The 27,934-nt window shown below is 34.8% G+C and overlaps 1 protein-coding gene across 2 annotated transcripts; it reads right to left on the bottom strand.

Annotated features, from left to right (window-relative positions):
• Positions 1-754: 754 nt before the first annotated feature.
• On the bottom strand, positions 755-26,793 carry HPS4 (Hermansky-Pudlak syndrome 4 protein). Of its 2 annotated transcripts, none has more exons than XM_017633760.1 (8): positions 9,962-10,266; positions 9,627-9,861; positions 9,298-9,534; positions 9,143-9,237; positions 8,450-9,053; positions 7,304-8,377; positions 6,921-7,150; positions 755-1,590 (listed from the first exon to the last, which is right to left on the bottom strand). In XM_017633760.1, exons 1-8 carry the CDS (start codon positions 10,129-10,131, stop codon positions 1,422-1,424), a joined length of 2,814 nt encoding a protein of 937 aa, XP_017489249.1. In that variant the 5' UTR covers positions 10,132-10,266; the 3' UTR covers positions 755-1,421. The 2 variants fall into 2 exon arrangements, with proteins under 2 accessions (XP_017489249.1, XP_017489255.1); XM_017633766.1 differs by lacking the exon at positions 9,962-10,266 and adding an exon at positions 26,579-26,793 and having other exon boundaries at positions 1,422-1,590.
• Between the last annotated feature and the right edge of the window lie 1,141 nt (positions 26,794-27,934).

Here is a 27,934-nt window from a genome sequence, read left to right as displayed (position 1 = left end):
CTATGTTAGTGTAGTTGCGATAAAAACTTTTCTATTCATATCTCAAAATCATATCTTGAGTTTTAAAACTTTATGATGCGACGCAATAATTGTTACATAAGTACGCTTTTTACAAAAAGCATTAATGGACAGTTTCAAGGTACAAATTTTAAGCTAAATAACTGCTTACGGTTTTCTGATTTTTTTGCACTTAATAATAAAATAGTTTAAGCTACATTTATATAGAAGCATTGCACAAAGAAAGCTCTTTAGGACTTTTACATACACATGTAAGTATAAGCGAAGAATAAGGCTTGAAAAAATTGGTTTAAATCTTATGCTAAAGTTAACAAAATTTTAAACTAGTACATAATGGACTTAAGAGTACATATCGCTAGCTTAGAAAGAAAAGTTGCTAAGTCCCATTTTAAAAAATTTACAGGAGAGGAAAAAATCTTCCTATAGCCATTTTCTTTAACTATTTCGCAAGACTTTGAATCAAATATTTTGCGCGTTTAAAGCAAAGCAAAACTCCTTAAGAATCAGAAGGATTCGATATTTATTAAAAGATGTCGTATTATTTTGGCCTTATCGGATTTGTGATGCTTCTTTTGGACCTAGCAGATTTGCCTTTTATTGCTTATCAAGAGGAAAAAATAAAACAAGTACCTTTATAATTTTCGAAACGATGCGTATTCAATTTCTCTAGCCTCCTATATCAAAATATGAGTTTTCATAAAAAGTGGACTTAGCAACTTTTCACTCTAAGCTAGCGATATGGATATGTGAAACTAGTATTGTACAAGTTGTGCAACAAATTTTAATAATGAAAAAATAATAATATAATACGAAAGCGCATAGCAAGCTGCCGAACAATCAATTTTAAATAGGCGACTATTGTTGTCATAAAATTAAACACTTCCAACAGGAAAGTGCAGTCTACTTCTGAGAGCTGCTCTATAAAATGTTCTATTGTATGAGGTTTGGTATATATATTTTTTAACGCCCTCTTCCAACTACTTTCTAATCGTTTGAAATCTTCTACACTTACTATACGACAGCCATATAATACGCTTCCCTGTTTAACAAACTAGTCATTGCATAAAATAATATAAAAGCTCATACAGCCGCGTCCACATAAATCAATTATTTATCAACTACATTATGATAACCTCATTATTATTATTTTTTTTCTAATCTCTTGATGTCACATTTTACTTTAAGTTGCGAGTAGTTTAGTCAAAGTAAGTTGTATAACAAGCGGCGTTAGGCTAGTGACGTACTATTGGATTAATCAGTTATTTATTTTTCTTGATATTGCCACTACATTAACGTGCTGGTTTTGGAGTATCACTACTATGAAAAAGCAAAAAAAAAATACTATGCACGTTTTTGTAATTTTTATCTATTAAAATCTATCTCTACCCTTTAACGCTAAAATTTTAAAATAAAATATAAGAGTGATCACGCTCGAGCAGCGTTTTGGCGCGCATTGCTACATTGCCCATAGGATCGGAAGGTGGCGGTATGCCGCTGGTTTGTTGTGCTGCTTCCTTATAAAAGAATTCGGAGCGGCCCGATTTGTAGCCATAGAAGACGGCATCGTGTGATCTGCAAAATATAGTACAAATTATAAATGGGTTATGAATGTGCTTTGCGTTCATTCGATTTTAATACTAAACATATTGTTTATGTACTCATTCTATATAAGGGCAAATCTTTGCAAAATTTGCTTAATAACTTAGTTTACTGTGGTTGTTGTTGTAGCGGATACTAAACCCTGCCTAGACCGAATACTCCTTCAATTTGAGCTAAATTGAGTGTTCAGCTCATAGAAATTCCGTCTGCGCTGCGCTAAGATACTCGTCTCCCGAGGCCTAGTTTTTCAACATATGCATCGAGATTTTGAAAGGGTCATAACTCTTTGGAACCTTTAGCGTTGTTGAATTGGAAAATAAGATGGTATCACGGGGGCGCAGTTGATGTGCTTTACATAGTATGTTGTTGTTGTTGTTGTTATTGTTGTTGTAGCGGCTACAACAACCCCGCCCAGATCGGTTAGTCCCGCAATCATTGTCGTCAAGCTCAACTAACGGGAGACCCAAGAAGCATACAGATTCTGCAGGGTCTGTCTATGGACGGAGGCGTTAGTTTAGTCGGGTTCAGTGGTGGTTGTGTGCTGTGCCGGTCGCTGTCCAGAGTGCCGTGTTTTGACACGTCTGTGGCTCATCCACTGCGTCCTACTAGTCCCCGGCGACCACACAGGCGCTGCATAAGCAGGCCGGTAAATTGCCTTGTACGTTGCCAACGACATTTCTTTGTCGTTGAACCAGGCTAGCGAATTGAGGACCTTGTTGAGGATTTGCACCCGATTGACAATTGCTGTTGTGTGCGCCTAGAAGGAGAGCCGACTGTCGAAGGTAACTCCGAGGATTTTCGGGTTATTCACCGTCGGAATTGGTTCGTCATCGATGCGAACACCCATCTGCAGTCTGATCTCCTTCGTCCAGGTAGTGAGAGGGTTAGGCTACTTTCGTTTAGTTTCGAGCACAAGTCAGCAATTCCATTCCCAGACGCCATTATTGAGACAATCGAGACTGCCTGTGGTGGTAAAGGGAGCTTGGAAACATACAAGTTAAACAGTAGTGGGGAAAGGACACTACACTGTGGGACCCCTATTTGGCACCCCTATTGCGAATGTCGATTGGCAGTAGATAAACGACTATTAAGCGATTATCGATTATCGATGCTATTGCGTGTCGCTTAGTCGCTCAATTAGCGACTGTGAATACTTTTTAATCGCTCATCCTTCTATTGCTGGTTTTTAGTCGTTGGAGTTTGCGTCACAATATAACCAGTAAACAACCTTCGGTGAATTTGGCGACTGCCTTCCTCGGGGATGAATATGCTAGGGATGAAATTATTGGTACACACGCCTTCCCGGCACGCAGGGTTGCTTTTAAGAAACAAAAAATAATTAACTCCAAATAGTTTCAAAAAGTATAGTGTAAAACGAAATTTATTGAATAATTCCACATAAAATGGTATACATAAATGACGCATTTTCTAAACGATTTAAATTAAACGCATTTGCGAATTGATAAAAAAGTACTACGGATTGTAAATTTTTGTTAACTATGAGGTGAATGAAAATTTTCAACCCGGCCTGATGGTTTGATTTGATTATTAAGGCGTCTCATAAATTCATGGCTTTTAGTTCTAGAAGAATAAATGTCTGTAAAGACAAGTCTTTTTTGTATAATTTCTGATTTTAATTGCTCAACTTCTTTTGAACCAGAGCAACTGTCAAAAATTTCCAACAGTAAAAAGTTACGAATTGGCACAGCAGAAATGTAAAATTTTCTCGCCATAATAAAAAGTTGTTTAAACATGGAACTTTTCTACTAATTGACATAAAATTACTATCTCAACGGAGCGCTGCCACTGAGGGCCTTTGCCAACTGATTAAAAAGAGAAAATTTGGAAATACCAAACAAAAATTTTTAGATTTCTCGTTGTGAATACGAATGCCATAGTTTTTACCTAGCTCGTGGGACTACGCAAAATTTTGACAGCTTGTAAATATGTATACACATAAAGTTGTTGGCGGTAATAAGGAGTCAAAATTAAAATGGAGAAAAGAACAAAAAGCGTAGATTAGTTGTCAGTTATAAAATAAATCCAATTTATTTGCGAATATTTGTTTATTCTTTTTATTGAAAGCCAACCACTCGGAAAAGCTTGTGTTAATTATATTTATAACAGAACCTGACAGCTCGCACGTTGTCTAAATTCTCAAGTAACATAAAGTCCACAAAAGAATAAGTACGCCATGTATAAATTTTAACAATACACAAAAATAGAGCTTTCGCACGAGTGTTTGTTTGGTTTTTCAACACCATTGATAATTTTCTTTTAATAAAATCTAATAATAATACAGCACACAACCCTGAAATCTAAGAAAAAGTCTGAGGAAGGCCATTAAATAGCAGCACACAACCCCGTGCCTTCCTCAGGAGTGAATATAACTACAACAACAACGATTACTACAACAACAACCCAAAAAGGTTGGTTACTGTCTATACTGTGGTTTGCGTTTATAAAATTTACATAAGAAAGTGGTATTATAATGGATAAAACGTAAGTCAATTGAACTGGAAGTTGTAAAAAATTGTGAAATGCATGTATGTGTCTGAATTACAGATCAAAAATTATAAGCAACAAAAGGCAACTTGCGCGGTTGTTCGTACTGATGCAGGAGAGTGAAGACATGGGCAAAGGAATTTCCGGAAAGAGTAGGGTAGGAAGCTCCGCTTCTATTGGAAAAGATACATATACAATATTTCTTGTGCATATAACTCCGGCTACGCCATCCACAGTGTTTTTGCGCAGAACCAACATCAAAAGTTTATACAAAAAAACTGCATAATTTATTAATTGACTAGTGCTCGGAAATTTGAAATCTTTATTTTAAATTAAAGTTGAATTCTTTCAATACACTTGTTATGTTGTTATGTTAAAGTTTTTAAACTCGGGTCACGCGTTTGGACACAAAAACCCAACATCTTTGTACAAAAAACTTAACCGTACCGTATTTCTTAAACTTCCATAAAGTTTATTAATGAGGAAAACAGCTTTTCCTGCTAATCATGTAAAGCCTAAAAACTGTGAAGCATCGGGAACGCAACTTCTATTCATAAAACTCACACATGTACATACACCTTCCAAGTCCAAGGGATCCGACGAATCTCGCAATTCCCTCCTTGCTTTAGCTAACTCTACTAATCTATTAGCTTCCGCATCATCTTCCTCATCACTAAACCATATTTCAACTGTGTCCATTTTTTTAATTTTATAATAAAAGCAATTATTTTAAAAATGATGTAAATAAAACACTCAAGAAACAAATGTAAACAAACAAACAGCTGTTTACAATTCTGTCAACCATTCACAATAGTACAAATTTTTATCGATCAAGTTACACAATAGCAAAATAAAAGATGATCGACTCGATCGACAAATTTCTATTCTACTGCCAGTCGACACTCGCAATAGGGGCCTGGTTCTTCTGGGTTTGCTCGATTTGCCTCTAAAAATTACTGACGAGTGTCGACCACTTAGATAATTCGCCGACCACCGTTTGAGTCCCTGTGGGAGAGAAAAGGCTTCTATAATTTCTGGTAGCGTGGAGTGACTGACGGTGTCAAACGCCTTTCACAGATCCAACGCTACTAGAACTATTCTCTCACAGGGACGGTTTCGGTTAAGGCCATGTGTTACCTGAATGTTTATGTCGTTAAGTACCATTGTTGTGCTGTGCACTTTACGGAATCCATGATGATGCCTCGCCGCGGTCAGGTGGTTTGTGTAGTGCGGAAGTAGCAAGGCCTCAGGTGTCTTTGCTACCGAGGAAAGAAGAGTTATCGGACGATAAGTCTCTTCATTGTTTGCCGGTTTTCCCGGTTGGAGCAGTGGGACCACCCTCCCCATTTCCCAGGTATGTGGAATGATGAGGGTAGCTATGGACAGGTTGAGAACCTTGGTAAGGTAATCAACTCCAGCAGGACCAAATGTTTCTAACATCAGCGTGCATATACCGTCGGGAGCAATGGCTATGGAGGCTTTCGTATTCCCGATGGTTACCTGTACCTTACCTCTGGTAAAAATAAGAGGCGCACTTTGTGTTGGCACGTTGTGCAGCCTTCTGGTCACTCGACGTTTGGTTTTGTCCGCCGGAGGATGCAGCGTAAATTGTCGGGTTGAGTAGCTCGCGCATCGCTCCGGGTTCGACGAGGCCCGGTCACCGAAAGAGACTTCAACTATGCGTCACGCTTCGTCGGGTTCGACAATGACCTCACGGTTCACCAAAGCTTGCCCACAACAGAGCTAAAGTTGCAAGTCCTCAGATACTCCTCCTACTTCCCGAATCTCCGAGCTGAAATCGCTAATGCGGGGATTTCCGGGATCGGCCTGACGAGATACATCCGGCTGGGATGAAGCGGGATGCAGCAGTGGCAGCCCCGAGGAACTCACGCTCACCTAGGGGACGTCGGTTGGTGTGGGGAGGGCAAAGAAGGTGTTTTCAGTAACTTCCGCGAAGCCGTTCTAATCAGCTTTGGAAACGTTGACATAGGTTCGGTGTTACGCGGAAGCAAAGTCGGCAGGTTTATCAATAGAGATGATTATGGGTAGATGGTCTGATGCGGGATGAACGTTAGGCCACCAATATCTCGCTCGCGATCTCGACGGTGCACGTAGTATCCGACGCTATTCAACGCACACGGCGCTCGTAGTTCCTCATACAATCTCGCGTGGCGCGCAGTCCTGAATATGACCTAGAGTGCCACCAGTCAAGGCAGGTGTTGCACTTGACCGATGCCAAGTTACGGAATATCCTAGTCAAACACAATCGTCTCCGGTATACGCAGCATGTAAATGTAGGTTTCTGGCATATGGTTTGACTTGATGCCAGCCCTGAGCAGAAGTATGCGAAGCAGGTGTACCCCTATGGACGTGCAACTTTTGAGAGATTTCGCCGACCTAAACGGGGTTAGATCGCCGAAACAACAGCTCTTGGTCGGATAAAAATCGAGTCATTCCGCTACGAAGAACCGGCTCGGTTCGTCCAGGTAGTGAAAATGGTTGCTGATCAGGGCTGCAATTTACCCTCTGGTGGTTGAGAAAATTCGTTGACCACCGTTTGAGTCCCTGTGGAAGATCGACGCCGAACGCTACTAGGACGTTCTGTCATAGGGGAAAGGAGAGTTATCGACCGATAAGACCCTCACACAATATTTATCACATCGTCATCGTTATCATTAGCGACATATTTGCCGATAATTTTGTTGTTATAAACTTAATGCGCCCCTTTTCTCTATCAGGCCACATTTTCTTCCCACAAAAGCACTCATGTTTCAGAACAAACAACTTAATTTTCTTACCTCAAAACCAAATCCATAATTTCATCGCTCGGTTGCAAATCTTGATGCATGCATTCGAGCGTATTCAGTTCTAACGGATTCCACGGTCCATTGCGCTCTAAAGTATCCCATTTCGCATCTATGCACATGAAACTGTAGCCACCTTCACGCTTATCGCCCTCAACATTAACATTGAGTGTTTGATTTAAATGTGATTCCATATGCGGGAACTTTGCAACGCAAACATCGAACTAAAAAATGTGAAAAAATACGGAAAATTATTAAATAATCAATGCTAGGTTTTAAGTGAATCTTATCTATAATAACCGGAATTGCATCGCATAATTTAAGATATCTTATTATATTATTTTCAAAAGTATTCCCTCAATCTCAACTAAGCTTACCATTTTCTGCACAACGGGCTGCTGGCGCGCTGTACCTTCCTCCATTAAAAGCAGCAGCGTCATATTTTGCTGCCCACACATATATAACTCTAGCCGTTTCGTACCATTTGATGAGCTCTGCGCGTTAGCAGGCAATGTCGCCAAAGCATCCACAGCGTCGTCGCACTTCAAAGAGCTGCGACGCGAAAAAACTTTACTCGTGTTTAGTGGCGTTTGTATCTCTACCGCAGTGGTATCCCAAGTGCTGCTCGTATGTTCCTCATTCAAAGCCAACACAGAGAGTTTAGCCATTAGCGGTGTGAGTGGCACACCACCCGGTTGCTTGCGACTCGCGGCAACAAATTGGTCATTAGATGACGCATCGGTGAGTGGTTTCAGGGGAAGACTAAGTGATTTCTTGTCCAGAGGAGTTTTAGCTTTTTGCATTGTCATTACTGCAGGTGCTTCTGTATTCAAATTACTATCTGTTTTTAGGTTTGTAGTTGTGGTGGTGATGGTTGTGTTGTTGCCGCCGCCGTCAAGGCGTAGCGACTCGTCTAATTGTTTTAGTTCGTTATCAAATTCTTTGAATTCCTCAATAAGTTGTGCGATTTCGATATCCTTCTTTGCACTGCCATTGCCGCTGCCGTTTTCCGCCCACAGGCGGTAGTACTTTTCGATAAATTCTTGGAAAAGACTACGAGATATTGGTTGACCATTCTCGTTAAAAACAGGATAGGTGGGATCTGTTATGGTGCGTGAAGTGCGGTTATTCTCATCAGAGTTGTCAGAATTTTGCTCTGCATCAACATCGTCGTCATTTTCGATAAAATCAGGTGATTCGATGGCCTCAATGCCGCTGCTGCTTCCATTGCGATTGACGTCAGTCTTAAAGCTATTCGAAAATTGTTTCAGCGATAATTTCTTGGATATCTTCTTAAGTGAATCTTGTAAATCGGTGAAGGAGTTGCGACGCTCCATTTGTTTATTCGGATTTGCAATAAAATTTTGAAAGAATTTCTCAAAATCGAATTTGAGCGAATTACGGCGATTAGTGTTATGTGTTTTTTGTTGCTTATTCGAGTTGCTTTCATCCTGTAAATGAAAACAAAAATTGGCTAAACTTAAAATAAACTTGAATACGAACCTTCGTTATTCGATGCTTACCTCCGTATTTGCGCATATGGACATAATATTCCCCACTTGCAGCACTTTATTCTCCGTCATCGGTGTAGAGCACACACTGGTGCGTCCTATGAACTCCGGATACGAGTCTGTTTCATCGAAATTTATCGAAGCAATTCCTGACTCAGGCAGCTCCTTCGAACTGCCCATTCCGTTTCGATGCCGCAAAGGCAAGTGTGTCGGACGTATCAGCAACGATTTCGGCCGCACTGCTCCCGGTGTTTGCGCCACCGCCGTGGATGCGGACACACCTTCTTCTACTTGCTCGCAACCCACCGTGCCGCCAGTAGCACTGCCTTCCTCTGGTATATTTGTAAAAATCAACGACTTGTCGCGTTTCATTTTACGCTTCGGGTACTGAAAGGGTAGCAAACCAACCTGGATGGTTTGCACATTTTGGGCGCGTTGTGCGTCGGCAGCTAAGCGATTATATTGCAGGACATCCACATAAACGACTAGCATCTGAACGCCGTTTGGTATGTGAAAATCGGTGATGTGTATCTGCTCGGCGGTGGTGCGTATGTGTAGCGGATCGGTAAGTACAAGCTGCTTGGTTATGACGTCACCAAGTTGGGAGGCAACGACTCTGTCGGAAATGAATAAAGATGATGGATTAAAAGTTCTGCAGCTACATATGTACATATGTATATGAAGTAAGTGCAAGAAATTACACACTTGTTATGGTAGAGTACGGCTCCGCCCAATATACCCTTTGTCTGTTGACAGCATTGCAGTGTTTGTATGGCATCCAAAAATATATTGCTAGCCGTCTGAAAGCATAAAGTGCAATCTATTTACTCATTTTAATAAAATATAACAATTTTCCATACCTTTGGCATACGCAGCTTTGGGACATTCTGAAAAATATGTCCGTTACGTTGTAAAATCGGCAGATATGTTTCAAAAATATGATATAGCTTTTCGGAGAGATTCTTGTACTGTGCTTGCTGTGGGAATAGATCGAAAACGCTTTGCAAATCACGATGAAAGAACTTGACAAGTGAGGCGAGCAAGTCGGCGCGTTTTTCAAGCAAATAATCCGAGATATTACGATCGGTGCCAACTGCCTGGGGGATAAAGATTTCAATTATTAATTAAAGAGTATTCCATTGTAATAGCTTTTAAAAAATAATTTTAAACTATTTAATAGAAAACTCACAAGGGTAAATCTCCCAAACTCCTTCAACACAAATTTGCCATTTTGCAGTGCCATTATTTTCGGTTTGAAGAAACAGTCCTTAAGGAAAAAGGATGTACCCATCAGCTGGCCACAAAGCGCCACTTTCTGTGTGTCCGACACCCAGCTTGGATGGAAATAAAGTACCGCCTGGACCGGATCATCTGCTTCGTCTTTCAGACACTCAGTGTCGTAGACGAAAACAATCATCGTCTCCCTGCAAATAAAATTTTTTAATTATTAATTTACATTGTACATATTTTCGTGCATAGTTCAAATAAACGTAAACAACCGATGTGGTTAGCTACCAACAACACCTCTCATCAATGCTTCTTCTATTAGCACGCTCCACTTTCGACCAACGCAAACGCTTTTTGGATTTTCGTAAATTTTTAAACATTTTATTACTATTAACTTCTAAAAAATTAGCCACTGCTAACAGCTTAATAAATTCGATTTCGATTGCCGTACGAGCGCGCAACGTCATCTAATCAATAACGCTTAACTAGCTTTGCCGAATTTGCGGAGTTGGCATATTGGCGTAATTGCGACTAAACAGGCGTCTATCAGCAGTCTAGTGATAAAGCGCAATTGCCATTTACAACGCTTCAGCACGTCACCAAAGTGAAACTGATAACACTGCTTACTGTTAGCATATGCCCCACCGCTTTCTGCCCACATTACTGTAGCTAGCGCAACAGAGAGCCTCGCATATGTATATCTGTTTGTCTATATCGCTTAAATGAGTAGCACAGTAGAAGACTAGTAAATAGCACTTACCAAATTGCGGCGCTATACGCTCGAAGAGTGTCTAGCGGAGTGATTTTGTTTCGAGGGGGTGGAGTGGGTAAACAAATGGCAATTAGCCGATTGAAATATGAGAACACATTGTAATGGTTGTTGTTTTTCTCTCAGTGTACTTACTTAGCTTTTTGTTGGAGCTTTATCGCATACCATTTTCGACACAAGATGTCACTTACAATACAGTGAGTTCTAAGCCGAGCTTGAACTCGAACTAATTTCGAGTTTCTCAAAATTAGTTTCTCGAGCTTAGAGAAAATGCACTGAAAAAGCAACAAGAGCACTGTTCTTCTGTTCTCAGTTTCCAAAGAAAAATCCAGAATTGGAAAACGCCAGTATATAAACGCCCACACGCCAACACGAGTAACATTGATTTTAATCGAAAAGGTTTCTACTTACGGAGTAGAGGAAAAAAAATAAAAATCATAAAATCGCTTAGGAAACCGTTGAAGTGTTTAAACTAAAGGAATATAATCCTTGATGTGGGTGAATGAAAAAAAGCAAACATATCGATTTCTGAGTGGAAGATCGACCTATCCGGCAGCTAGCTCGAAAACGCTCTATCTCAAAAAACTTTTCAAGAACGCCCTATTTCAGAATTCGTTTCAAAAACGCCCTATATCTGCACATTTTCAATACATTTTGAAGTGAAATAGGGCGTTTTTGAACCGCATTCTGAGATAGGTTGTTTTTCAATGAAATTCTGAAATAGGGCGTTCTTGAAAAGTTTTTTTGAGATAGAGCGTTTTCGAACTGGCTGCCGAGATAGCGCGCTCTTCCACTCTGCAGTGGATACGTAGATTAATCGTATTTCTAAAAAAAAATTAAAAAAAAAAACTACAAAAAAATAAAGTTCCATAATTTCTAAATTATTAAATTATTAAAAGTGTAAGAAGTTAAAAACATTAAGTTATAAGAAAGTAGAAAGTGAAATTAACTCTAAACCTTGATGACTAAGTGCATTTAATTTTAAGTTCATTAAGCGAAACGAGAAAAATTTTTAATCTTTTAAAGAAGCACTTAAATAGACACCCTACATCGGTGAAAATTACAAATACAACGCTAGTAGGTCTTTCAACGCTGGAGCGGCAAGGAAACATACATACATGTAAGTGATAATAAATTTTTCTCATTATATTATCATGGTGGAGACCATATATGGGCGTTCCCATGGTGGCGCACTTGACAGTTGTACGATTTCAATGTGATACAATAAAGGAATACCATTTGTTTTCTTTAACTTTTTTGGGCCATTGTATAGCACATAATTAGCTCTATATTTAACCGAAAAATGAAATCAATCGAACTGCTTGGTCCTGAAATATAAGCATTTAAAGAGAGTGTCGTTACGTGACAAAAAATGGAAGTTGATTTTTTCTTTTCTTACAAAATCGCAAAACTCTGCGAATTGTGGATGGCTATTTTCATGAAACTTATTTTAATATGATTTGGAGCAATTCTAGTTGTTTTTAGAGTTTTTTGAATTAATGCAAATTGTTTCAATTCTCTTTTACAACCCCAAGTGCGAAACGTGACGTGACGTGGCGTCACGTGACATAAATTTCCATCGTTATATTTTTGTTAATATTGCTTTTAAATGAATTTTCAACGCAAATAATACATGTATTTTATGTAGAATATACTTTATATGATTTATTATGTTTCAACCACATACGCCAAATTCGAACCAAATCGATTTATTATGTTTCAACCACATNGACCTTGGCACCACCTAGGAAGACCATTTTATGCAAACATGATTCTACTTACATAGCCAGCATATATTTTAAAAAGCAGACAAATCGGCCCGTAAATACGTTAGATATAAAACTTTTATTTTTTTTTTGTCGTGGTGGACCTTCCGCTGGAAACACCCATATGTAATACCTCTATACTGGCAGTAAGCTAAGTTCTCAATGTGTAAGCATTCCGAAACCAAAACGAGACAGTCTAGTACCGTTTTTGTGTACGTATTGTGTACGTGAGTAGCGTTTTTTTGTATGTGTTGTGTACATGTTTACTTATAAACGCATGACTAATACTATTTGTTGTATCAGGACTGAGATTTCTGTAATCAAAATGTGAACCCAGCAGATTTACATCTTCTCTTAAATAAGTAAACAACTAAATATTTGGTGTTACAATATTTTTCTAAGTTTTTGGTCGAGCTTCTCCTCAAACTTGAGGCATGAGTTCTGTTGTTGTGACATAAATGGAGACACCTTCATCTTTAAGGCTGACTCCGAACGGCAAATGATTTTATAAGAAGGGTTTTCAAGGCAGAAATATACTCGAAGGTTTGCTATTGCGTGCCGAACGCCGACTGCTGTTTTGGGTTATTATCTGGCCAGGGATCTAACCATGGTCCTATGGAGTGGAGTACATGCTATACATACTTGACTCAAAGAAATGACCACGTGTTGATTTTCTTCAAATAAAAGTTATGTTTTTCGAGCTCAATTTCTTTTTATTATTTTGGTAATATGGTCTAAGCTTTAACCAAAACCGTGTAAATCACAGTTTCTAACTTTATCCAAAATTTAGGAAAACTCAAAAAATTTTAATCAAAATTTCACTTTTTATTCTGAATTTTTAGAAAATTTTTGGGTATGCAGTTTTATCGCCCATACAATTTTAGTCTAATGAAGTGCAAGTTTCAAACGCCTAATTTTTTTAAATTTTTTTTATGCTGACGGATTTTTGCACTTTTTTCATATTCATAAGTATGAATTTCTTATGGAATAAAACGGGTGAGACCGTCAACAACAAAATTTCAAAATATCGACGCTACTAGGTTCAAGCACGGCCTATTTGCAGAACTGAAATCAATCTCAATTCAAGATTTTTCAATTCCATTTGCACTGTACAGCACTCGGCTGGGTATTGGACCAAACCAACTTTTTTTAAGAGACTGAGTCATAAGTAAAAAAAAGTAATTTCTCCTTTTTTCGAAGTTAGTCTCCGAAATCGAGACATGAGCCTTCGAATTTCGAAATTGGATCTTTGGTAAAAAATTATTTTTAATTATTGCATGTAAAAAGCAAAAGAAGTAAAAATACAGACCTGGTCCGGCTTTTGCTCTTATATACCTTATAAGGTATACCATATAAGGTATATGTATAAATTTTTTTTGTGAAAACTTATATTACAGGCGCTATAACGAGTCAAAGGTCAGATCCTCGAGAACTTAAAAACTTAACATTTCAGAAAATTTTTAACTGATTTTTAAAAGATTCATATCGTTGTAATTTAACTCCCTTTCTTGCGATATGTATATTCGTATAATTCGTATATAAAAATTTGAGAAAAAACACATTTAAATGAAAAAATACCTTTTTTTGTTTAAAAAAATATTTTAAACAAAAAAATTAATAAGTGATTTTTAAAAAATTCGTATCGTTGTAAAGGCGATTAAACCCCCTTTCTTCTTATATGCATATTTGTATATTTCGTATATAAAAATTTGAGAAAAAACACATTTAAATGAAAAAATACCTTTTTTTGTTTAAAAAAATATTTTAAACAAAAAAATTAATAAGTGATTTTTAAAAAATTCGTATCGTTGTAAAGGCGATTAAACCCCCTTTCTTCTTATATGCATATTTGTAACTTCGTGAATAAAAATTTGAGAAAAAGCATTTAAGAGGAAAAAATTACTTATTTTATCAAAAATAAATTTAAAAAAAAAAATAATAATTAACCGATTTTTTTTAAAATTGGCATCGTTGTTAAGGCGATTGAACCCCCTTTCGCCTAATATGCATATTTGTATACTTCGTATATAAAAATTTGAGAAAAAACACTTAAAAGGAAAAAATACCAATATTTTCTTATAAAAAAAATTTACAGAAAAATTAATAATTAGTAATACAATTGAATACCGTATATAAATAAAACAAATAATTATTAGTGTTTTAAGCATTAATTCGTTCTTGTCTACCCACATCCCTGTTAAAAATAAAGAAAAGTATATGTAACAGAAGTCTAAGGCATATAAAAATATAAAAACACTATGGTTTTTGATTTTTTACATAACGAGTTATATATAAAAATAAACGGTAATTTTCTGTTTTATTCAAATAAAGTATTCAATTGCATTACTAATTAGTAATTTTTTGTTTAAAATATTTTTTATAAGAAAAAATCAAAAATCAAGAAAATATGCATTTCAGAAGAAAGGGTTTAATCGCCTTTACGGCGATACCAATTTTTTAAAAGTGTTTTTTTTTTAATTCTTACATACGAGGTATACAAATATGCATATCAAAAGAAATTGCCTTTATAACGATACCAACCTTTTAAAAATCGGTTGGTAATTTTTTGTTTAAAATACATTTTTTTTATAAAAAAAAGGTATTTTTTCCTTTAAATGGGGTTTTTTCTCAAATTTTTATATAAGGAGTATACAAATATGCATATCAGAAGAAAGGAGATTTAATCGTCTTTACAACGATACAAATTTTTTAAAAAATTGTTAATAATTTTTTGCTTAAAATACTTTTTTTTGTTGTATAAAAAAGGTATTTTTTCATTTAAATGTGTTTTTTCTAAAATCTTTTATATACGAAGTATATAAATATGCATATCGGAAGAAAGGGGGTTTAATCACCTGTACAACGATATATTTTTTTTAGAAATCAGTTCAAAATTGTTTGCAATATAACGAATTTAATTTTTCGAAGACCTGTACTTTGACCCCTTATAGCACCTGTAATATAAGTTTGCACAAAAAAAGTTATAAACCATTTAAATAAGAGCAAAAGGAGGACTACGTCTATATTTTTAGGCTTTTAGTTATCTACATGCAATAATTAAATATAATTTTTTACCAAAGGTCCTATTTCGATCATCGAAGGCCCATATCTCGATTTCGGAGGCCAACTTCGAAAAACAGAGAAATCACTGTTTTAGCTATGACTGAAGCTCTTAAAAAAATTGTTTGGTCCAATACCCAGAAAAAAAGTTGATTTTGCCGTACAGTGTTATTACAAAAATGCCAGGTTTCAATAAAAGATGTAATTTAAAGATGAAAAAAAAAGTCTTACATGTGTACTTACATATCGTCGACTGTAGCTGAATACCACGTGCGCCTCAAATTCAATATGCAATCATCATGCCGACCCCCCTTCATAATACTTGAATAGCCCCTTAATCAATTTTTGCTTGTTTCGTGCACGCGCGGCCAGTTAAGCAGGCAAGTCTAAATCGATTTCCTTCATCATTCTTAGCAATTTGATGTGCATTTTTATTATTATCTGTTACAAACAGACATTTTGGGAACTAAATAGGTTTTAAAATCTGTACACAAGCGCGCCTATTTTTAACAGTTTCCAGTTTATTTAATATTAATCAAAACAGCTTTTATATGTATTTTGTGATTTCTGGAAGCGTCGAATACAAAAAAGTACTGTAACTAGGTTTATATAATTTAAAATTGTATTGATGATTAATTATAATAATAGACTGACGCTTACACATGTGTTAGTGTTTGGCCGAGCTTGATTTCGTTACACAAAGGAGAATGGACCTACAGTTTTACGCCGGCTCCTGCCGGGCGCGACCCCTATTAGAAAAAAAACTATTTCTCTTTCTATGTTGGCCGAAACTACGTTCGAACCCTCGCCCTGCGCAATGGTAGTGCGCACTTCTAACCCCTACACCACAGCGATCGCTTAGTTAAGTTTAATCATTAATGCTCGTATAAGTTAGTCCCAAATTTTCACAAAAGAGAAAAGTGGTTTTCTACTAAACATTAGATTGACGTCTTGACTGAACTTACTAATTCGGAATTTCTACTATTACTTATAGAGAAGGCTATTCAAAAAGTCTGGGAAATGAAATACAAATTTTTTTATTCTAAGTTCCATAAATATTAGCAGACTTTTATGGCCTTATTCGTAAAAATTAAAGTAGGTTTAAAGAGCTTTATAAAGTGACGTTTTCATACATTTTTCGATTAATAAACCTTTTTTAAAGCTACTTTATTTTTTGTGAATAAGGGTGTTAGTGTTTAACTTATTTTTTGCACATAAACGTGTATCTTGAACTTCTTTTTCCAAAAAGTGAGGATGTCAAAATTTAATAGATATTAATTATTATTATTTAAATTTATAAGAAATCATAACTTAATTTAATTTATCAGTAGCTATGTGTTTTCATGATACCAAAAAGGAGGTAATTCCATTGTCAATTTTTCGTCGCCATATTAACAACCTGACAATTAGGCAGATTGTGACATTTCATGCTAACATACGCAAAATCTAAAATCCTTCACATTTTATTATAAATTTTTTGTTTGTTCAAAAACATTTTCTTCTTACAATCGAAATTTGTACAAGCAAAATGTCTTTTGCTTTTAAAAGAGAGATGCCCCATAAGTTGATAATTATAGTTCTCATTTGCATACTAACAATAAATTATAAATTTTTGTTTCACACCAACTCCAATATTGAACAGTAAGACATATTTTAATTTTACCCAAATATACAACGATATAGTTAAATGGTCAAAGATATATGGGGGATTCACAAGACGTGTTAAGCGTCGTAATGTATTAAAGTCTTAACATTTTTATAAGTAAATTAACGGCTACTACCTTTTTAAGCGTTTTGTAACCGAACCAAAATTCATTAGCATACACTCAAACAAGTAATTATATATTTTTTAACATGCATTATAGCCCACTTATGCATACTTGCACTGCTATACCATTTTTGCGTGAAAATCAAAACCGAACAGACTTCTACAAGTGAAGTGCTATGCGTTGGGTTACAGATTCATTATGTGACAACTCTCATGCAACGCCAAGTATGCATAACTGAGCTATTAGCAGAGTTCATGTTGGTACGTTTTTTTGTTTGTTTGGTTGGCATAAAGACATTAAAGAATTTTAAAATACGATCACTAAAATTTTATTAACCAAAATATTCAGTTTTTGAGAAGTAGATACCGAATTAAATGTAAAATTTAAACATTTTTAAGATAAGATATGGATTATTTTTAATAGGTAAATTTTAATTCAACTGTTTTATATATAATTCCAGATTTATGATATAGAAAACTTAAATTGGGTAACGCCGCTTCGAATTTTTACAATTGAGCAATTGTCAAAAAATCTGCTTTTTAATCAAACAGTTGTTTATTGAAACTATCTTCTCTTTTGTATCATGTGTGTTTCTTCACTACCAGGGTGTCTTTGAACTAATTATATTGAATGATTCGTACTGAATTAAGAATGCATACGCATAAAAGATTGCAGCCTTTTAAATACTCATTAAGTTTTAAACATTTTTGAAGTGAAACTTCATTAGCGGCGGTTGGTTGGTTGGGAGGAAATTGGCAAATTCAACGAAAATTATGCAACGGAAATGGTGCAACGGAAATGGTTGGGCGGGAAAGAAGTGCTTCTTGAATGTATGTTATTACTTTAACAAAAACTTGCTAGTAAAAGGCTAAAGAATAACACTTAGAAAAAGACCAATACAAGAATAAAATTAAAGGTGAGTACGTACATAGATAAAGAAAAGGATAAAGGCAAAGGTAAAAATAAAAATAAAAACCAAAGCAAAATGTAAACACTTTGCATATACAAGAACAAAGCTGAAGGGGGATATGTAGATGAAGAAAATGATAAACATAAAGGTAGAAACAAAGATAAATATAAAGAAAAAGTTGAGGATGAGGATACCGATAAAAGTAAAGATGAAGATGGAGGAAGAAAGATTAAAAAAAAGGTAGGCTGACTTCCAAAACGTACCAACACAATGTTTGGAAACTGTTACACTGCGGTATTCAAACTGTTTTTATATGCAGAGTTGCGACACATTGCAACCATATACATTGCATATTTTAAATATTCAATATAGCAATGAACAATTTTTCTGAATTTTCCATTTCTAAAAGACCAATGATAACCAATAACAAACGAAGCATCAACTTTGTTTCTGATGCTCTAGCGATGCGTTTCGATAACTTTTCAGATGCGTTTTGGAACAGTATACATTGTCAATATTTTGTAGTTCGGCGTTATTGAACATTATACCTTGTACGTATGCAAAGCAATTGTCGTTTTGGAAGTCAGCCGTAATTATAGAGAAAAGGATGTAGATAGAGACACAGAGACTCAATCTGGAGACCGTTTTGGGATTTTAGAGATTCTCGGGACTTATCGATATAATCGATGTTTTTAGCGGTTTTTTATCGATTTTGTTACCGTTGTGTATCGATTGCTGACATTTTTATCGAATTTTTCATTGATTTTGTTATCGATTTTGTTATCGATATTTTATCGATTTTGTTATCAGTTATTTATCGATTCTTATTGATATTTTTATCGACTTTCTAATCGATTTTGTTATCGGTATTTTTATCGACATTTTTATTGATTTTCTAATCGATTTTGCTACCAATATTATCGACTTTGATATCGAAATTTGAATGAATTTTTATCGAATTTGTCATCGATTTTTATAGATATTTTATCGATATTGTCATCGATTATTTATCGATTTTGCTATCGATATTTTTACCGATTTTCGAATCGATTTTGTTATCGATATTTTTGTCGACTTTTTATCGAAATTTTTATTTATTTTCTAGTGGATTTTGCTACCAATATTATTATCGATTTTGCTATCGAAATTTTTATCAAATTTGTCATCGATATTTTATGGATTTTGTTATCATTATTCATCGATTTTGTTATCGATTACTTATCGATTTTGTTATCGATTACTTATCGAAATTGTTATCGATATTTTTACCGATTTTGTTATTGATATTTTTACCGATTTTCGAATCGATTTTGTTATCGATTATTTATCATGTTTTTATCGATATTTTTATTGATTTTCTAGTCGATTTTGCTACCAATATTATTATCGATTTTTCTATCGAAATTTTTATTGAATTTGTCATCGATTTTGCTATCGATGTTGCTATCGAAATTTTTATCGAATTTGTCATCGATTTTGTTATCGAAACTTTTATCGGTTTTGATATCGATATTTTATTGGATATTACTATCCATTTTGTAAGCGATAGAGTATAAAGATAAAAATGAAGATAAAGGAAAGCAGAATAACATAACGAACAGGGGAGGAGGTGGGATCTAGGTAGAAACAAGTAATTTTTAGCAAAAAAAAAAACCCGACTTCAATTCTCATATAAAAATATATATATACATTAGGGCGGGTCAATTTGTATGGATCGATTTTTTTCGACATTGTTCCTAGCATATTCGGATTCTTCGTAAAATTCTAAGAAAAAAATTCCTCCAGACCATAGCTCTAAAGTCAATTTCGAGCCTGCGCATTTTTAAAAGAAGATATCTTATATATAAAATTGGATTGCTGTCCGTTAGCCTCGCTAAGACTTGAAAACAGCTTGACCGATTTGAATATTTTTATTTTTTTGGTTTGTTTTTTTATAATATCCGGATTGTTAAAACCAGAAAAAATAGAGAGTTGCCACCTGTTTAAAAATCCCAATATAAGTAAATTAATTACATAAATTAGATATTGCAATATGGGTGTCAAAAGAAAGAGGTTATGAAGGCTTACAGGCAAAAATATTTTTGAGGGGGGTTGCCACCTGTTTCAAAATTTAGTTAAATAAAATTGATAAGATAAATTAAATATTGCAATATGGGTATCAAATTAAAAGGGTTTAAGAAGGCTTACTACTGAAAATATTTTTGAGTCGAGTTGCCACCAATTTCGAAAATTTAATTCAATTAAGTTAATAAGATAAAGTATGTATTATAATATAGGTGTCGAGCGAAAAGTATTTGAAAAATTATTGATTAAGAAATATTTTCTATAGGCCTGCCACCTACCTGAGCGGTAAAAACTAAAAGCCATACTCGCAAAAATTGCTCAAAACTTTTGATGCTCGCATCAATGTGGAATACTGTAACTCCGTCAAGATAGTGTTTATTGATGGCAAACAAAGTACTATCATGTTTGGCAATGATATCACCCCATCGAACAATGCACTCAGCCTCGATATAAAAAGAGAACAAAAGCCGAAGTATTAGCCGAAGCAGTTCATACAAATGTTCCACAATTGAACTAACAAAAAAATATGGCCTACGACTCTTTTATAGAAGCTGTGGACACTGGAGTAAAATTTAAACAAAAAAACAAAACCGACTTCAATTCTCATATACAAATTTAAAAGTACCGTTATTTTCTTCATGGCCCAATTATCGGATCTACACTCAATTAGTAGGAGACTACCTCTGAGGAACCACCTTTCCTTTCAAAAAGAATTATAGAAAACGGATAACGTAGTCCAAAGTTACGCGGTAACATACATAAAAAAATATTCCGACGAATTGATAAAATATGCAGATTAATATTTAATAAAGTGTTACGGATATATTTTTTTTAATACAAACCTGTGCTTGGGAGCTTATTGATACGAAAAATTAATTTCTGATATCTATTTTTTATTTAAAGAACCGCAAGATTGCACTACAAAGCAAATTACATATTTTTTACTATTGTAACGGGAGAAGTTACTGTATGTATTTTTTTATATGTACAGTGTCGAACAAAAGTTTTGGCACAGTAAATTTTCGCATTACATATATGCAAAATTTTTAATTTATTTCCGATAATTTTTTATAAAAACATAGTTCATACTACACTAAAACACATAAAAATCAAATGTGTAAACTTTGTGAAAAACTCAGGAAAATTCAATAAATCTGCATACTAATTTGCAATTTTATATTCAGATTTTCAAGCAACTTCAAACCTGCACTTTGATAAACTAAAATTGAATGGATTATTAAACTGCATACTTGGAATTTTTCTAAAAAATACTTTGCCTATATTGCGTAAAATTTACTGTGCCAATACTTTGGTTCGTTACTGTAAGTTTAAGGGTTTATTTACCCTTAACTTTAAAAAACCAAAAAAAAATTTACAATATTTCAAAATTATTTTTCGAATCATAAATTTTTTTATGATTAACAATGTATTTATTTTTTTTTTTGGTTTTAGATCCTTTTTGCTTTCAACACGAGGTATCTTTTTTCTAGTTTCTATTGTCATAGCCATAACTCACTCTCTATTTTTATCAATCAATCAATCAATGAATCAATTTTATAATTTTTTTCGGCATTTTTCCTAATTACAAGTAGAGCTTTATAAAACTTTTATAACACCAAATGTTTATCAAGCTTGGGATTTTATGTTATCCGGGCAGGCTTATTAATTTAGCCAGAGAATATGTTTTCTTTATAAAGTTTACCCAGTTACCCATTTTAAACTGCTACCTGTACTGTATCAGCGGTTAAAACTTGTTAAATTTTTATTTAAAATTTTCGGTAAGGAATAAGCGAGTGGATGAAAAATATATAAACCGTAAGAACGGCCCATATATATGTATATGAAAGAATACACACATGCGACGACTCTAGCCATTGTGTGTCATTCCTTTAAATTATAGTTATTTTTTTCTTATTGTATTAAAAAAATAACGTTCGTAACACTTTAGTAAATATTAATCCGTATATTAACTGAGTATATATTAAAGACTAGAAGATGACCCGGTGAACTTCATATCATCTATAATTTATTTGAATTTAACTTTGATCAATTATAACAAATCTTCAAAATCCAATACAATGAGATCACTAATACTGCCTGCTGTTATAGCTGATAAAAGATTCCACACCTATAAGATGTGCCACGCCCCTTTTTACAAACTCATTTATATACATATATCTTTCCATAAGCACCTAACATAGGTATCTGTGCATTTCAAATTTCGAGTTCATGTGACTATAATTCCGAAGTTAGAGCTGATTAAAAATTTTCACTATGGAAGGTATCCCTCATTCCCTCCCCCCCTTGGCGAGTTTAAATTTTTTTACCCTATTATAGGTCCAGGAGTCATGGCAATACTTTGGCAAAATTTTATTCGATTCTATACATCCGTTCAGGCTGCAACCTGGTACATACATACATACATACTTCCACAAATATATAGTAGATTTGCTTTGAAGCGCCATCTTGCGGTTCTTTAAATAAAAAATAGATATCAGAAATGAATTTTTCATATCACAAAACTCCCGAGCACAATTCTTTATTACAAAAAAAAAACATTCCTAACACTTTAGTATATATTAATCTGATTATGGGCTTAGTATTAATTAAAGATAATTTCTTTTAAAATTGCGCAGGCTCGAAATTGATTTTAGAGCTATGGTCTAAAGGGCTTTTTTTCTTAGAATTTTATGTAGAATCCGAATCTGCTAGGAACGATGTCGAAAAAAAATTGACCCGCCCTAATATACATACATATATTTCATGATCCAATTATCGGATCTAAACCAGTATGAGACACTATCTTTCCGATGCAAAAAGAATTATCGAAATCGGTTGACGTGGTCCACAATTACGCGGTAACATACAAAAAAAAATATTCCGACGAAATGATAACCTCCTCCTTTTTCGGAAGTCGGTTAAAAAGACAAAATATAACCCCCCCATAGCACCCCCATCTCAAAGTGATATTCTCTCCCACTGATGTATATTTATTTATTTTTAGGAATTCAATAAAATACGGTTCATTCTCCAACAAACCTCATATAAACCCAACTTGAAAACTTTGTAGAAAATTCAACAAATTTTCACTAAAATTTCAAACATTTTTCTCAGAAGTGCTAGAAGTTTTTTGAGTACACAGTTTTATAGCCTACTAGCCTGAACCCGCGGCTCTGCTCGTGTGGTAGCAGAATATGTATGGTAGGACAGTTTTATAGCTTGTTTGTTATGGAATGAAATGCAATAATAACTTTGGTAGATATAGATATGTCTGCATACCAAATTTCAAGTTCATGTGACCTATGCTTCCGAAGTTATAGCTGATTCAAATTACACGCCATAGACACCATAGACATGTCTTCGTACAAAATTCCAAGTTCTTTTGGCTAATGGTTCCCAAGTTATAGCTGAATAAAAATTTCAGGCCTATGAGAGGTGTCACAGCCCTTGCAAACTTGATTATGTAGTTGCAAATAAAACCATACCTATAACCTTCCCGATGTAAAAACAAATAAGTGTGCAAAGTTTCGTGCGACTCCGTGCCGCGGTTCAAAAGTTATAAGGTAATAAACAAACATACATTCACATTTATATACATATATAGATTAATTTTTAGTCCAACAATATTCAAGTTTCAAGTGGCTAAAAATCAATGTTGATTTTTTAGGATTTTTTTTCGTCGAAGGTGTTTCGGGTTTCTTCCATATAAAAAAAAATTGTGTTTATTCGTTATATAGAAGCACATGTGACCGAAAAAATCTAAAAAAATCAACGATAATTTTAGCAGCTTGAAACTTGCACATTGTTAGATTAAATATGAATGGGCTATAAAACTGCGTACTCAAAAAAATTCTAACAATTCTAGAAAAAAGTTTGAAATTTAGGTGAAAATTTGTTGATTTTTTTTTGTAGTTTTTTTACAAAGTTTAAAACCTGGGTTTATATGGGTTTTGTCAGAGAATGAATAGTATATTAACTGACAATCCTTAAAAAATAATAAACATAAGTGTCAAACAATATAACTTTGAAATGGGGGTGCTATAGATATGGCAAATCCTGTATATATACATATAGATATATATATTGGTTATGAGACAAAATAGTGTAGCCCAGGCGCACTAACTTTTTTTGATGCGGCATTGGGTTTTTCAATATTGCGATGAATATGTTGATGTGTCAATTCATAAATGCTGTGAGTGAATGGAAAATTTAAAAATTATAAACCTCAATCTTATGCGAGGAATAAGTACATAATGAAAACTGAATAGAAAACAAATAATTTTTAAGCAAAAAACAAAATCGACTTCATTTCGACTCCTCCTAACGGTTGTTGTAGCCGCTACAACAACAACAACAACAACCGATGTTTATGAAATTTTTTGTGCATATATAGTAGGTATGAGAATCGGATCTAAAGTGTATTTCATATCGCTAGGTGCAGGGGGCGTGGCACCTTCCATACACACTGAATTTTTCATACTGCTTATCTTTGGAAGAGTTCATGTAGAGAACTCGAACATGGTATGGAGATATATGAAATCTATCCCATACTCTTAAGAGAAAATTGGGGCTATCTTAAAAGGTTTGAAACGCACAGAAGCTATTACGTATCTTTGTAGGCATATACTCTTTTGCTAGCTTATTTAAGATGGCAAGGGAAATATGCCTTCTGACAACCACCAAACCTTAATATTAGAAGATAAATGCGTTACTGAAAATCATGAACGTGAACAGTGGGTGAAAATGTTGGACCAAAATTTTTCAATACAAAAAATGAATTTTGGGCCGGACGAAGTTCGCCGGGTCTGCTAGTTCTCATATTATAATTAAAGATTATCGTTCATTTCTTCATGATCCGAAGATCTGATTTAATCTAAATTAATATGGGACCACCTGTAAGGTAACACCTTTCCTTATAGAAATCGGTTACCGTGGGCCAAAGTTATGCGATAACATACATAAAAAAAAAAAATATTCCGACGAATTGATAACATTTCTCCTTTTTATGAAGTCGGTTGATTAAAAATTGTTGATTTAAAATTTAAACTGATTTCACACTTACACAGCTCTGATACATACGTACATATGTACGTATGCCGACGCATATGTACATACATATGTACCAGCGTATATTATAAGCTTCTTCATATTGATATCAACATACTACCTACATACAAGTCTAAATTTTTTATGTCTTTTTGGTGATCGCTTGCCCTTAAGCTTATTAGTTAAAAATCCCTTGTTAGGTAAATTGTTGTTAGGATAAGACATAATTGCTATAACTCTCTGGCATACGTGCAATGCTTTCCTGGGTAGAGCTTAATCTGACTGGGCCTGCGCAGTAAGATCATACAGTGGTCAGCGAATATGCTCAGGATAATTTTATTTTGGAAATCAATTGAGCTATGATTGTTTTTTGTTTGTTAAATTTTCATTTGTTATTCAAGACTGTATTAAAATAAAAAGGTATCTTTAAGAAAATTGTTGTTGTTGTTGTTGTTTTTGTGGTAGCGGCACTACTAAGCTCCGCCTACTTCGGGTCAACCTTCAATCAATGTCGTCAAGCTCTACTAGCGATAGCCCCAGGAAGCGTGCAGCCCCGACGGGGTCTGTCTAGTTTTGTTTTTTTTTTTGTCACTTAACTTCAGTTAGGAATCCTAATAATTAAATTTTATATGCACCTAGTTGAGGGATGGCAAAACTCACCCCACGCCGAAAGAGCTAAAGCACCAGAGGATTCCGCCGCCGCGACCCTTCAACTGCATTTAAATTCCCATGTGTAGTTACAACATAAAAAGCTGAATGAATGGCAGGCATGGTTATTTATGTGCATAGTTTGGCGTATTGTTGTGATTTCAATGCTTGCAGTAGGAGATATGTTGTAGGTTTAGAATGTTTTATTGTTTCCCCGTATGGGTGCGCTTCAAAATGTAAACAGAACGAAAATGTGGACGTGCATCATCATATTTAACATTAATGCGCAGGGCTCCATGAAGGGGAGACGGAAAAATAGGATTGGGGTCCGACCGCACTGCATACAAGCTATTGAGGGAAAATGCTATACATTTATACATTTTTAAATCGTCGTTTAAAGTACAAAACCGCGTATCAACAAAATGCAAAACCGCCTATGTGAATTATGTAAATAATCTTCTAGAGAGTAAAAACACTCATATTTCAAAATGGTTCTCTTTTTTATAAAGCAATCGCATACCTGGCTAGTATATTTCAGGACGAATGGATAAGGATTGAGCCAGGAGCTTGTATGAGTAAATCCAATTTTCGGCAGCTAACGCCAGTTACGCGGTTTTGCAGAATGACGATACGCAGGTTTGTACTTTAAACGACGAAATATATGTGCATACACGTATCCTATTACCATATTTTATTGCTTAAAGCTTTGCTTACATTTACATATGAGAACATTTCGAAAAATAACCACTTTATCCATAAATACAGCATTTGCTTTGTTAAATTTTCAGTTACCTATATGAATTACTTAAATTAAACAAGGTGTGTATAGTATACCCATAACCGCCTGCCGCTGTTTGGTGTATAACTCCCACAATCACTTACTTGGCCATTCTTACTGCGTCGCTTTCTCCACTTAAGAATTTTCACTGTTTACAAATCTTTCTTTGCTGCACTTTTTATGGAACCACATTCTTATCAATTTAACATATTTCAAAAAGGTAAATTTTTTACAGAACCGTAGGAATTTTAACTTTAAATTCCATTGCACGGCCGTACGAGGGTTGGAAGTTTGGAATTTTTCTTCTTATCAGTTCGTCTTCTTCCTAAATGTCAAAATACACAATTTATCGATTTTCGAAGTATCAGTTTGAGAAGCACTGTGCACGGAAATATCACAACAGTAAATCTCAAACTGTTACTTTGCCATAGCGAGTGTTGTAACTCTAGGTGTGTGTAGTAACTTTTCCAGTAAAGAATTGCAGCGAGAGCACAAAATCAAAATAGAGCGTAAAATTGAGAAAAGACAACTACCGGAAAAAATTATTGAACACAAAAAATAGTAAAAACTTGCAAGTGAACAGTTCTTGCGCTGTTTTGACACATTTTTACAATTTGTAAATCTGTTTTAAACGCTTTGCTATATACATAAGCACTTACACAGTCCAGAACATCATTCATATTTTGATTTCCATTCATTTTACTTAAGCATAATCAATGCGTAACCAATTCAGCAAATGGCGGCTTTTGACATTTATTCTTCTTCTTTTCTGCTAGCTAGTTTCTTCTAGTAAAACTTCACTAGCAAGAATTTGCAGCTCTCCCGTGTTATTACGCTCTAGACTCAGTGCTCTCTTGCAAATTTTTTGGGTTATTATGCGCTTTTCCATTAAAAATTTGCAGGCTTCAGTACAAATTAGTACAGACTTTTTGTTACTATACACACCTTCTGTTAGAAGCAGTGTTGCCGTTTTAGCCCTTTGGTGGCTAGATTTCATATATGTAATACTTCTATATTGGCAGTAAGCTAGCTTCTCAATGTGTAAGCATTCCGAAATCAAAGCGAGGCAGTCTAGTACCGTTTTTGTCAATGTATTGTGTACTTGTTTATGTGTTTATTGATATATCTGTACTGTAGTGTTTTCGGACGGTACTAACTCTTACTGCCAATATAGGAGTATTACATATATGCTAGATTTAGCTACCGCATATTTTTTTGGCCACGTAAATTTAAAATTGCCCCAAGCCCTTTCTTTAACCCTTTGGAGAATTTACTTATACTTAGCATGAACAGGTTGTATATGTTTAATTTGATCTCATTTTTTTCATTTATGTAAGAGACGTATTTTTAAACTAAGAAAGACTGATGTATATACATATCTATATGTTCATTACGTTTTTATACATACATATTGTAAAAGTGTTAAGACTGTTAACTTATCTATTAAAGGCCTGTATGCA

Source organism: Rhagoletis zephyria, unplaced genomic scaffold (assembly GCF_001687245.7).
Source record: "Rhagoletis zephyria isolate East Lansing unplaced genomic scaffold, Rhagoletis_zephyria_1.1 Rzeph_scaffold_00107, whole genome shotgun sequence".
Taxonomy (NCBI): Eukaryota; Metazoa; Arthropoda; class Insecta; order Diptera; family Tephritidae; genus Rhagoletis; species Rhagoletis zephyria.
The sequence above is the reverse complement of the archived record's forward strand: the minus strand, read 5'-3'. Positions and strand labels throughout refer to the sequence as shown.

What these genes read in the sequence shown, in the direction of transcription:
- HPS4 (XM_017633760.1), bottom strand. Translation starts at nt 10,131, where the DNA reads ATGACGTTGCGCGCTCGTACGGCAATCGAAATCGAATTTATTAAGCTG. An exon ending in AGAAGAAGCATTGATGAGAG is followed by an intron (nt 9,862 to 9,961) that starts GTGTTGTTGGTA and finishes TTTTATTTGCAG; the next exon opens with GGAGACGATGATTGTTTTCG. An exon ending in ATTATGGATTTGGTTTTGAG is followed by an intron (nt 1,591 to 6,920) that starts GTAAGAAAATTA and finishes TATATTTTGCAG; the next exon opens with ATCACACGATGCCGTCTTCT.